The following is a 13,951-nucleotide window of genomic DNA, read 5'->3' on the forward strand; positions in this document are numbered from 1 at the left end:
CTGTGATTAATCGCGATTAATCGTTTGACAGCACAAAAAAAATAACACATATTTTAGAAGAAAATAATAATAATTATATATTTTTTATTATTATTATTATTAATTTTTTTTATCTTGTAGGGTCATTAAAAGCAAATATTGAGAAATATCCTCTCTGGACATTACTTTTGGCCACTATTGTACATATGAATATACACTACTGGTCAAAAGTTTTATTTATTTATTTATAATCTTTTTATGCTCATCAAGGTTTGATTTACTTCATCAAAAACACAGTAAATATAGCAATTTTGTGAAAATGTATTAGAATTTAAAATAGCTCTTTTCTATGTCAATATATTTTAAAATATAATTTATTAATTCAAATAATTCAAAGCTGAATTTTCAGCATAACTCCAGTCTTCAGTGTCACATGATCCTTCAGAAATCATTCTAATATGCTGATTTGCTGCTCAAGAAACATTTCTGATTATTATTAATGTTGACAACTACTACTGCTACTTCATATTGATATTATATTATATATAAACCCATATTTCTATTTAAAATTGCTGCTCTGCTGTTACCCATCTTTGTGAGAGGGAAAAGAACATCTGCCTAGAAACAACATTGCTAATTATTTGAGAGACAGGAAGCCAAAATGAGAGTAACTAAAAAACAAAACAAAACACCATCCCTTTCATTCAGTTCCTCACTAAGGGCCTCCATTTAGTCCTTTTATTTTGGCAATCAACATTCAGTCATAATCACGATCATGGTCATTAGCAAAAATTTCACAGACAAAGAAGGTCCATGGTCAAACACTGCTTACTTAGGGTTAATTTCCAAACTAAATAGCATTATTTAGGTAAATGCAGTGAATCTACCTGTTCAAAGATAAACAAGCATGAATTTCAGAATATTCCTTTAAGGGGTCTGATAACATGAACTCTTACCCTGGTTGGCGTCTTCAGTGTCACATGATCCTTCAGAAATCATTCTAATATGCTGATTTGCTGCTCAAGAAACATTTCTGATTATTATTAATGTTGACAACTACTACTGCTACTTCATATTGATATTATATTATATATAAACCCATATTTCTATTTAAAATTGCTGCTCTGCTGTTACCCATCTTTGTGAGAGGGAAAAGAACATCTGCCTAGAAACAACATTGCTAATTATTTGAGAGACAGGAAGCCAAAATGAGAGTAACTAAAAAACAAAACAAAACACCATCCCTTTCATTCAGTTCCTCACTAAGGGCCTCCATTTAGTCCGCAGCCCAAAAAAACCTCCATTATCAGGTTGGTTCCTTCCCTTCAAAAGCACAAAAGAAACAAACAATCCATACGTGATCAATTTAATGTACTGTTATAAAAGCTCTCAACCGTTTACACCAATGACATCTAAGAGCTTTCCCAGAACTTTTACCTCCCCGGACCCCATTTACTTAATTAGACAGTTTGCTAATTTCCCGGGCAGCGGTGGTTAATTGCGAGGCTTTTTACGGGGATCGGGACGCAGCCGCTCACCTCTCCTGCTCCAGCCTCATTCTCTGCGTCTCCTCCTCGGTGGCCTGAGCTTCCTTCATCTTGCTCTTGCTGGACCCCTTCCGCTCCATCTTGTCCCCTTGCCTCTCGTCTTTGCGGTTTTTGCTGAACCTGCGTCAGCGGAGACAGAGTGTGGGATGAATTCAGACGGACTGTTTGTGTTTAAGGTGGTTTCTTTTTTTCAATAAGAGCACTGGCATACCTAAAGGAAATTAAACTGTCAGAATATTTGACATGTCAAGGAGAGGTACGGCCAGGTATGACAACATATCCCTTCACATTTCCACAAAAAGACTGCAATATAAAAAGTATCATCTTATCTTTAATAAGAAGTAGCAGGTATCTTATATAACACTTCTTTATGCATGTTTCTAAATGCACTGAAATAAAGTTGCACTAGAAACGCCTGTCAAAAATAAAGCTATAATAATAAAACTGGAAATTGAGCAACAGTGCAGCTTTATGGAATCAATTCCAACTTATTTACAGTAAACAATAAATAAATAAATGAATCCATCCATCTCCTGTCTGTCTGTCTGTCTGTCTATCTATCTATCTATCTATCTATTGCACTAGAAACGCCTGTCAAAAATAAAGCTATAATAATAAAACTGGAAATTGAGCAACAGTGCAGCTTTATGGAATCAATTCCAACTTATCACCAGTAAACAATAAATAAATAAATGAATCCATCCATCTCCTGTCTGTCTGTCTGTCTGTCTGTCTGTCTGTCTATCTATCTATCTATCTATCTGTCTGTCTGTATATCTGTCTGTCTGTCTGTCTATCTATCTTTCTGTCTGTCTGTCTTACAATGAGGCATTTACAATGGAAGTGAATGGGGCCAATTTGTAAATGTTAAAACACTCACTGTTTCACAATATGTATGTTAGCATGATTTTAGTGAAGGAAAAATAATAAAATAAAATAAAGTAAAACATAAAATAAAATTACATTAAATTACATTAAATAAATAATAATAAAAATAAAATAAAATCAGAATATAAGTGGTGCTTTTTCCTAATCTGAAATGCCCTGCGTTTGTTGTGAAGTGAGGGAAACTAAAATACAAGTTTCTAGTGTTTATAAATTTGTAAATGTTTTGTTTCATTTATCAGTATTTTACATCTATTTTACACACACATATATATATATATATATATATATATATAATTTTATTGTCCCTTCCTGATTCAAATCTTAAATCGTTACTCTGTCCAGCCTTTGGACAGGATGTGGTACAGACTGGCTTCTCATTCAATGGAACAACACTGCGTCATTATCAACAGCTGCCTTCGGGATCCAAAGTCTCCGAGGCATGTCTGTGATGTCATTTCCTGTGCACACTAATAGCTTTGGCTGGAGGGAAGATGCGGATTGTGGTCCGTCTTCCAGTCAAAGCAAGACCCGTAACATACGTTTCCAATAATTCTCGGAGAGTTTTATGCGTGTACAGGATTACTGGGGGCGATAATCAAATTTTGTACAAATAAAGCAATAACAGAGAGTGTGCAAATCCGTGCAGCGACAATATGAATGAGTGCCTCCGATAAAACCACATTTCCATTCGATGAACGTAATCATTTTCATTGACTAAGCTGCTTTCTCGCGATGCCTCCATTCAAAAACGAATGTGCATTGATTATGAAAATCATTTGATTACCAAACAAAAACTCACATTAATAGTCAGCGAATGGATGTGTGATGCCCTCCATTTCCCAAAAATCCCATTTCTACAGCAAACTAACCACTGTAACCCCATGTTTATTTTCTTAACTCTCTCGCCAAGGTTCACCGGAGACCACGAGAACACAAACCTTCCCCCCAAACTCATGTTTATGTAGAGCCACCGGACTGAATATATTCATGAGATGGGAAACCCTTTTCCCCAAAATATGTTTATTGTTCTACTTTCCAGGGCCTGCTCCGGCGCTCGAATGACCCTCAGTTCAGCACAGGATTGTGGGAGACATTCTCTTTTGGTTACATAAGCTTCGAAAAGCCAAACTTTCGGATACTGTACATTACCTGATTAATTAATCTACAAATGGCCCGGGTCTAGGTGTAAAAGTCCGCCGCACGCATGCTAATATCAGCGAGGCTCGATCTATCATTGCTCTCGCTGACAGCCCACCGTACATCTCAAGGACTTTTTCATTAACTCTCCTTAAATAATCTTCCTTTTCAGCACGTCCCTCTCTTAAAACCACACGTGGAGAGATATGCCGAGAAATTAATCTATTTCAAACTTCTAAGGCAAGCAAACAAGTAGGGTCAAAAGTGACTCTTTGGCTCTTTCAAAGGGTTTCTTGTGGGCTGAATGCAAATCCTTTAACCCTTACAGTAAAACTCCTGCGGGAGTCGACGTCAATTCGCAGATGAAATGGGCCGAGTGCACTGTGTTTTAGTCATCTCCACAATGCCTGAGGCTTTAAGTGTAATTGTCATTAACAAATGGAGAGACTCTGTAATGAACAACACGACTGGGTTGTATTTGATGTGCAAACAGTACTTCTGTGACCTGTGGGATGGGACTGAGTCTCCCAGTTCACTTCGTTCATTTTGATAAACATGGAAAGTAATACGCTCTGGCACGTTCCCTAGACCTCACATTGAGTGTTTGTTTTCACCATCAATCATCTTTACAAGAGCCTCTTATAAAGACCCCAAGAAATGGCTTGATGAGAAGTTGCTAGTCGGTAACAGGTCGCAAATTCAGGTATAATCATTTAAAAATTCAATTATAAATTTGGATTTAAAAATGTACAGACTATAAAATATGATTTCGGTCATTTGTTATCACTAATTAAAATTCAAACTTTAGAATCTGTAATAATGTGTTGTATCGACTTAAAAAAGTAAGTGTTTATGCTTGACTTATAAGATTAGTTCACTTTAGTTTAGCTGAGAAGGATATTTAAGTTATCTCAAAAATGTTCAACTAATTGCAGCAGCATTTTTTACAGTGCATGCCAAGATATAAATATTTTTGGTAGGTTTTGCTTGAAGAAAAATATTGTACATTTGTGTATTTGTGTATATCTTGTAACAGTGAATTCTGTAAACTCTAAGATATGCGAACAAAGATAACAAACATAAATAAAACTCCACTTCTGATTTGATGATGTCTTTAAGTAAACCAGAGCCAGTTCTTTTTGCATTCACACTGAACTCACATCTCTTTTGGCTCCGCCCTGATATGGATTCAGTCCACTATCCATTCACATTGTGGTTTTGCAGAATCCAGAGCACTTGGGTATTATTGATTATCCTACTTTCTTCAATTTAACTTTCAAAATACTGACTCTCATTCATCTCATTCTCATTCATATATCAGTGTTTTTATTGTTAACCAAAACGACTAAAAATGCAAGAACTAATCCAAATTCAAAAGCACAAACAATTACTAAAACTTAACATTTAATAAAAACTAAGAATATAAAAACAAAAGCTAATTCAAAATATCAATAAATATTAGAATAGCGTATAAATAATGCTAAAAAACAATCTGCCTTCAAGTGAATCATAATCAGTCACCTGGGATGCTCTTTGTTTGGTTTGCTTTAGAGTCGAGTTTGTTTGTTGTGTTTACATATTCTAAATATTAAAAAAACTATATATATATATATAGACACTCTTACATGACGAATCTGAAGAATCAGAATATGAACGAACAGATCTGAAATGTACAGGAACAGCCTTGACAGCTCTTCTGTGATCGGTGCGGCCAGAGCAAACGATCTGAACAATCCCTAATAGCTTCAGCAGTATTTTCTTGTCTATGCTACACAGAAACAGAACAAGCTGAATGGTGGCGACATAATTAAGTGGTAAATGAATCAGAGACCGCACAATACATGGAGACAGTGTTCTCTGTCCTTTTGTTCTCCAGCTGAATGAGCTTGAATCAGTGCTATTGGTTTTGGCTGGCGCTGTGTTGGCAGAGCTGGCAGTCAGACGGGCCGTCAGCGGGTCACAGTCAGTGTCACCCGTAATAACGCCAGAATCTGGACTCAGCAGTAGGTGAACAGTCTATTTGTGGAGAAGTTTCAAAGCTGTTTGCTCGGGCCCTCGGGTCAGTTTACCACTCACTCGCTCACAGACTCACAGCATACCACCGATCGCACAGGATTCTGCCTTAGTGATACAGCGCTCAAAGATACAGCCACAAATCCCACAACACCTTAGCAACCATATATATATATATATATATATATATATATCCTCACACACACGCCTGTGCAGGAGAGAGGGAACACTCCACCTCACACACACACACACACACACCATACATACACTTACACACACACGTTTGTTTTTCTATCACGGCAGGACCTCCCGTACATTTCTGCTTAAACCAAACACATTATAATTACTACACCCTTCCCTACAGCTTCTGCCATTTCTTACATGTGAACTTCGACCATGTTCCGAACAACACAGGAATAGTGTATTTACACACTACTCATACTATTTCTGTACTATGTAGTAAGAATGCTATGCAAATTTAATAGGTCAAACAGGTATTCAAAACAGAAAGTATGTATACTGTGGGCTCTCCTTGAATTTCCATTATCAAGAAACTGATTTAAATTTTTAACTGATCTCCTTGACTCATTATTTGACTGAACTACCAATAGGTTAGACATATGTGACTCTGCAGCACAAAAGCAGTCATAAATAGCACAGGTATATTTGTAGCAATAGCCAACAATACATTGTATGGGTCAAAATTATCCATTTTTCTTTTATGCCAAAAATCATTAGGATATTAAGTAAAGATCATGTTCCATGAAGATATTTTGTAAATTTCCTACCGTAAATATATCAAAACTTAATTTTTGATTAGTAATATGCATTGCTAAGAACTTCATTTGGACAACTTTAAAGATGATTTTCTCAGTATTTAGATTTTTTTGCACCCTCAGATTCCAGATTTTCAAAGTATATAGTACATAGTTATATCTCAGCCAAATATTGTCCTATCATAACCATAAACCATACATCAAGGGAAAGCTTATTTATTCAGCTTTCAGATGATGTAGAAATCTAAAATAAATAAAAAAATTACCCTTATGGCTGGTTTTGTGCTCCAGGGTCACATGTATACACAAAAATTAGACTGAATAAAATTGGTGTAGAAACAATTTTCAATCAAATTGCCAGCACATTTAGCAAATAATTACAAAGAAAATAGTATAAGCAACACTTATTTAAATGTACAATTTTGAAGTAGAATGACTGAAAACGTATTTTCTTGTAAAAGACTTTCTTGTAATCTTTTATTTACAACTTTTTTTTTCAGTGTAGTTAAAATGGAAAATAACAGAATTTAAAATATATTTCTTTTTGAATCATATATACACTTCCATTCAAAAGTTTGGATTTTTTTTAAGGCTTTCAAAAGAAGGCTGCATTTAATTGTACAAAAATACAGTAAAGACAGTAAAATTGTGAAACATTATTACAATCTAAAATATCTGTTTTCTATGTGAATATCTGCTAAACTGTAATTTATTTCTGTGATGCGCAGCTGTATTTTCAGCATCATTACTCCAGTCTTCAGTGTCACATGATCTTCAGAAATCATTCTAATATGCTGATTTGCTGCTCAAGAAACATTTCTGATTATTATCAGTTGAAAACAGTTGTGCTGCTTCATATTTCTGTGGACACCATCATACATTTTATCTTTTGAAGATTATTTGATGAATAGAAAGTTGAAAAGAACAATTTATTTTGTTTTTCAACATTATAAATGTCATTTGTGAACAATTGAATGCATCCTTGCTGAATAAATGTATTAATTTCTAATCAATCAATCAATCAATCAATCAATAAATTAATTAATTTAATTAAACATATTGAACACAAACATTTTTAATAGTAGTGCATGCATTTTTCTCAAAATATTCTCTCTCTCTCTCTCTCTCTCTATATATATATATATATAAAGTACACAAACAGCAACCATATGTTCATCACAGCACAATACTCCATTCCGCACAGTATTCTTGTATTCTGTTCTAAACCTACAGTATCTATTATTTAGTCACGTTATGTGGCTGTTTCCACACTGGGAGCATGAGGAAGGTCCACACAATGGAGGTTTTTTCAGTTTCTACTATTTTCTGTTTCCACAAGGTTAGACAAAGGACCATATGAACACAAACACACTGCAATTCCAGCTTCAGCACAGAATCAGAGATTTTACTCAATCAAGGCCTCATACAGGAGTCACTGCACCCGTCAAGGCACGAGCCAATCAAGCTTTAATGCTCAACAAAACGTGAGTTTACCCAAAGGACCATGCTATTATACTCAACAGCCCACGTGTGCGGCGGAATAATGCCATCTCCTCAATCACTCCTTCATCTCTGTCACCAGCGCTGTCAAAGCCAGCATTTCACCACACAAAGCAATGCATTACAATGGCCTGTTTACACTACAGAGACGTGACACGGGACGCCTGTCTACAGCAATCACAACACACAGCAATTTATGCATCGCATTCCCAACCCAATGTGCTGCGTGAGGAAGGTTTGTGACCTTTCATGTGAAAATATGCACTTGATACTGTAGACTAATAATTATTTTATTTAAAAAAGGGTTAACAGAAAAAAAAAAAATTAGTGACTAATTATTTTACTTCAAATAATTTATTCATTTAAATTATCTAAAAGACTGCAACTTGCACAATGCATTAAAGGGGCCATATGATGCGATTTCAAGTTTTCCTTTCTCTTTGGAGTGTTACAAGCTGATTGTGCATAGATAAGATCCCTGAAGTTGCAAAGACTAAAGTCTCAAAACCAAAGAGATATTCTTTATCAAAGTTAAGACTCTGCCACGCCCCCCTAAAACGGCTCATTCTAACACGCCCCCACATATCTACCTCACCAAAATAATGATCTTTAAAAAAGCATCATATGACCCCTTTAAATTATTGTGATCAATTATTTTATTTTAAATAACTAATTTTATTTAAATGATTAAAAACAGCAAGTTAAAATCTGAATGCATTATGCAGTGTGATTATTTTATTTGAATGATTATTTAAATACAAAATAGCAAGTTAAAAAGACAAATTTAATGCATTAAGTGTGATTATTTTATTTTTTATTATTTATTTAAATAATAAAAAAACAGCAAGTTAAAAGAAAAAAAAAGTAATGCATTAAATTACTGTGATTATTTTAAATATATTATTTTATTCATTTAAAAAACAGCAGGCTAAAAATGTCCATTTTAATGCATTGATTTAGTATGATTAATTAGTTTTAATAATTACTGAATTTAAATTATTACAGCCAGTTAATAAAGAAAAAAAAAATGTATGCATTAAAATGTTCTGACTGATTTTAATTTTAAATAAAGTATTTAATTTAAAAACAGCTTAATAAATTGTATTTAATTAATCTAGTGTGATTAATTATTTAATTTTAAATATTGAATTTTATTTCAATATACATCAAGGTAAATAAGCATGTAAATATGTACATAAACATACTTTTTCCCCCTAAAAACAGGGCAGTTCAAGCTTGACAGCCCTAAAAATATTGCCTTTTTATTTGTTTCCCAGTATTGGTGTAAGCTCATTTAACCAGCTTCACATTGGAAACATCATCTTCCGTTCACTGCTGTCAGTGACATGGTTTATATTCTTCTTTTACGTGGATGATACCTCAGCTGTATTGATTTACAAAGCAGTAATGTACTACTATGGCTCCAGCAGACCCACATTATTGTGTCTAAAGACAAGAGGTCTGACGTTACGGTCGTAGACGGACAGACGGACCTGAACCCTGGCGCTCTAAAGAACAGCACATGACTCTGTTATAAAGGCCAAACAGGACACATTAAGAAGACAATGGCTGAAACTGCCGGTAATGCTCAGAGCTAAGTTGTGTTCCCAAACACTTCGAGAAGTGAATGCCATAAGAGTCTTGCGTTATATGTTGTTCCTGCAGTAAATGACCGGGTCGTTAAGCAGCTAAAGAGCAGCAGGTCAGACAAACTGGAGTCAGGTAATACAACGAGCCAGTCTCTCTATAACAGAGCTGCCATGAAGAAAACAGTTACCATTACTATCGCTCCTTCCAACTACAGCATCTACAATGACATAAGACAATACGCCAAAAAAAATAAAAAATAATGATAACTAATCCAATACTTGTTTCTTACTAATTTTGGGGTACAGAATCCAAAAATAGTGTCTGTTTTGTTCGAGCATGTCCAAATATTATTATACGAATATAATTTCGTAGCATTGTTTGCTTTTGACAATCATTTGTGCAGTGAAGAAGTCTTGTATTCTCTCTCAAGCAGCAGAAAAACACCACAAACACGTGATTCCTGTCTTCTCCTGAGCAGAGATTACAGCTATTTGTTCTATTCACATCAATTCTCACCTGTATGATGGCATTGTTGTATGCCTAATCCTGATTTTGAGGATAGAATTATGGTCAGTGACAGAAGAAAATGCAAACGTGAGCCTGATGTTTTCTGCTTCATCTGTAAGTGTTTTTTTTTTGCATCCAAACAGTGACAGAAAATAACATGTATTGTGAAAAAACAAATGTGTTATGATTATTTTATTTTCAGTCAATGGCAATTTTCCTGCATTAATTTATTGTGAATACTTTTATTTTAAATAATTTATTTTATGTAAATTTTCAGAAAAGACAAGTTAAAAAATTAATGTATTAGTGTGATTAATTGCAATTAATTTACAGCAGTGTGTGTGTATATATATATATATATATATATATACACAGTATATATATATAATTTTTTTTATTTTTTTATCTTTACTTTCTGAATAAAAAAAACTGTACATGATGGAATGTTTTTATTAACATTTTTAACCCAGCATAATCTCTTTTCTTTTTCTTTTTTGCAAAACATTTCAACAAAAAAAAAAAGAAAAAAAAGTTTAAGTTATATAGTTGTGTAACAATAATAATACTAATAAAGATAATAAAACAATAGTAATAATAATAATAGTAATAGTAATAAAATGCAGCTGATTTTTAGGATTTTATTTTGTTACAGACATTTTTGTTTTATTTTTTGTGTTTTATGACCATATTTTGTCCAGACATTTTTGTTTTTTAAGATCTGAGATATATATATATATACATTTTTCTATGTCAATTCTCGCTTAATTCACAGATGACATTCACCCAGACATATACTTTCACAGAAAATAAAATCTTCAGTTGTTCTGGTGCATCTTCCACTTCAAACAGCCATTCAGAGCAAAAGCCGGGGCCGTTCTGCTCCTACGGCAAGGCTCTGGACAGCCACATGTCATTTTGAAATCTTCTTGTTAGGATGGAGAAGAAGAGAAAGCTGGATCTGTGCGCTCCTCCGGTTCCTCTAATGTTCTAGTGGCAATTGGAGGTTGTTCACTCAAGGGCAAAGAACGGCAGAAATCACAGCCAGCATTTTACCAGCCAGCATAAGATGGCTGGTAATATCTAATTAGGAGGAGAGAGACAAAATGAATGAAGGAAAGTGCAGGAGTATCAAGTGCCTCTCCAAATTTCCCTAGCCTTCTCTACTTAGCCCATGTTAATGGGAACATCATTATTTTACGCCCGAGTCGCTGCACCGCCGCCGTTGCCCCGGCGACAAGCTCTGTTGTTTATAGCCATGTTATGTGCCAAAGCTGGCGATTAAGCCGGTCCCCACGGACCTCATTATCCCTGACCTCTAACGCCACACCGCCATCCGCTGACAAACCCGGCGTCACAGGAGGTGCGAAAAAAGATGGCGCTTTTAAACGGCAAATGAAGATATTCCAGCCTTGAGGCTCCTACTTGGCAAAGAAGATGTAGGATTGACGGACACTTTGGATCACACACACTCAAGCGTCGTTCCTCAAGAAGGATGTCGATTAGAAAAAGAGCGAGTTGGCATCCAAGCATCGTTATTTCTGTGGTCTGAATTAGACAAACAAAAAGGCAAATGAAAATCTTGGTGCAGAGGGTTACGGGGAGCATCCTGCTAACTGTGAAGGGCACTTGATGAATATATTCATGATATCACTGCTGGAATCCGGAGGGGGTTGCAATCGGAAAGTTATCTTACACATCCTCTGTGTGTGTACATGTGTATGCACATCATAAATATATGCAACTTTAACCAATTTACAGGAATCCCTAGAGGCCAAGTAGATTGAAGGGATATTGGTCACAGAAAAACCCACGGAGAACAGAACTTGATTTACATTTCCAAGAGGAAATACCATTGTTTGCAAGGCAGCAAAACAAGAGAGACGTGAAACATATGTAGGCTACAGATTTCGGTTACCAAGGACAGTCGTCAAATATATACATTTTTGGCGTACAATATCATTTTATCATAGAATATCATGACTGGCCAATCAGAAGCAAGTGTTCCAGAGTTGTGTAAAAATGAATAAAATGCATGAATGAAAAATATGTATGAAAATGCATTGAAAAAAAAATCTATTCAGTATTAAAATAAATGCATGAAAGAAAACCAATCACAATTTGGTATGCAATTATCAGAACTATTTAATCATCGTTGGTTGGACTGTTTATGGAAGCTTGATTTCCGACACGGAAATATATATAAATAAATAAATAACAGACAGACAGACAGACAGACAGACAGACGGATAGACGGATAGATGGATAGATAGATAGATAGTGTGTTTACAACTTTTTATCTCACAATTCTGACTTTCTTTCTCACAATTGCGAGTTTACATCTCTCAATTTGGAGATTTCTTCTCTAAACTGCAACATTACATCTCGCAACTGAAAGTTATACATTTATAATTGTGAGTTAACATCTCGCAATTCTAACTTTATCTCAAGAATTTCTACTTTGCATCTTGCAATTTCAGCGTATAAACTCACGACTACACATTTATATCATATATAATTCTGAGAAAAAAGTTAGAATTGGTAGATGTACGCTCAAAATTGCAAGATGTAAACTCACAATTGTGAAATATAAACTCACAATGACGTATTTATTTTTTATCCTGTGGCAGAAACAGGTTTCCATAATTGTTGGTTGAAAACAAAATAGTGCTGTCAAACTGATTAATCGCATTCAAAATAAAAGTTTGTGTTTACATTATATATGTGTGTGTACTTTGTGTGTGTGTGTGTATGTATATATATATATATATATATATATATATATATACACACACACACACAAAGTACACACACATATATAATGTAAACACAAACTTTTATTTTGAATGCGATTAATCAGTTTGACAGCCACACACACACAATGTCAACACAAACTTTTATTTTGGTTGCGATTAATCGATTTGACAGCACTGAAACAAAACAAAACAAGCTGTATCTTCGATTATGTATGTTCAAGCTTGAAAAACAACAACCACTATTTGGTATCCAAATAAATTCAAGAGAGAAAAATTACTGCAATTTACAATAAACAATATCATCATTATCTGTTACAAGGAAGAAGAAAAAAACAACTCAAGCAGTATGCTCTAGTATGTACAGTATGTTCAAGCTGAATTAATTGAAGAAATCTGTGTAGTACAAGACGAGGCAGAAGGAATTCAAAGGGGTGCTGCTTTGCAAATACTGCAATAATGATATGCCATAGAGCATATGAGATTCAAACCGCATTAGCAAAAAGCAAAAGTGATCAAACATGGAAGCTTGTGAGAAGTGCATGTGTTGAATGTCATGGAGGGAACCGTACGCCACTGTCAGCTACTCTGAGGGAGTCATTAACTGTTGCACTGCATAGACACAGAACATGATTTTAACATATCGTTAGGCTTCTCAACCCTTCTCTCTCATCTCTGTAACTCCGTCCAGACGAGCGTTTGGATCTGACACCTACTGTAGCCCAGCATATTTCACACATGCCTGTGTTAGCAAGAAACAGGGCAAAAGACAACCAAGATCAGATGACAATGACCAATAATCCATATTACAATTGCTCTTATTTAATCAAAATCCCAAAATGTTAAAATCTACTTTGGTTCTGCATTATAAGTACATGTGATCCACTAAAAGCAAAATACTGTATCTATTCATGTCTATATTCTTATTCAAGTATAAGAATACAGGCATTTTGTGTTTGGAAAGAGTTTGTATGTGTGTTTGTGTGATAAATGTGTCTAAATTAATTGGGTGAGATCACAGTAGCACCCTATACGACATATACAATACTTCCTGTGTGACCTCAGAAAGCGGAGACAATCCATGACATGAACACAAGACAGAGAAAAGGAAACAGAAGAAAGCTCCCACAGGAGTAATGTGCCAGCGTGTGTGACCTAGATATGCCACCTCACAGTGCATACTCAATGGGACAGTCTGATCACTCACACACACACACAAACACACACACACACACAGCCTCGGGGCAAGACAGGTGGAGGAAGG

General features: G+C 35.0%; 1 protein-coding gene across 1 annotated transcript in view; it reads right to left on the reverse strand.

The window, feature by feature from the left end:
• Positions 1-13,951, reverse strand: part of pard3aa (par-3 family cell polarity regulator alpha, a) — a 481,339-nt gene that overhangs the window by 116,451 nt on the left and 350,937 nt on the right. Inside the window, exon 21 of the mRNA XM_016519585.1 lies at positions 1,518-1,646. Coding sequence (XP_016375071.1) covers positions 1,518-1,646 — 129 coding nt within the window. The remainder of the gene's footprint in view (positions 1-1,517; positions 1,647-13,951) is intronic.

This window comes from Sinocyclocheilus rhinocerous, unplaced genomic scaffold (genome assembly GCF_001515625.1).
Source record: "Sinocyclocheilus rhinocerous isolate Xijiao unplaced genomic scaffold, SAMN03320098_v1.1 scaffold642, whole genome shotgun sequence".
NCBI lineage: Eukaryota > Metazoa > Chordata > Actinopteri > Cypriniformes > Cyprinidae > Sinocyclocheilus > Sinocyclocheilus rhinocerous.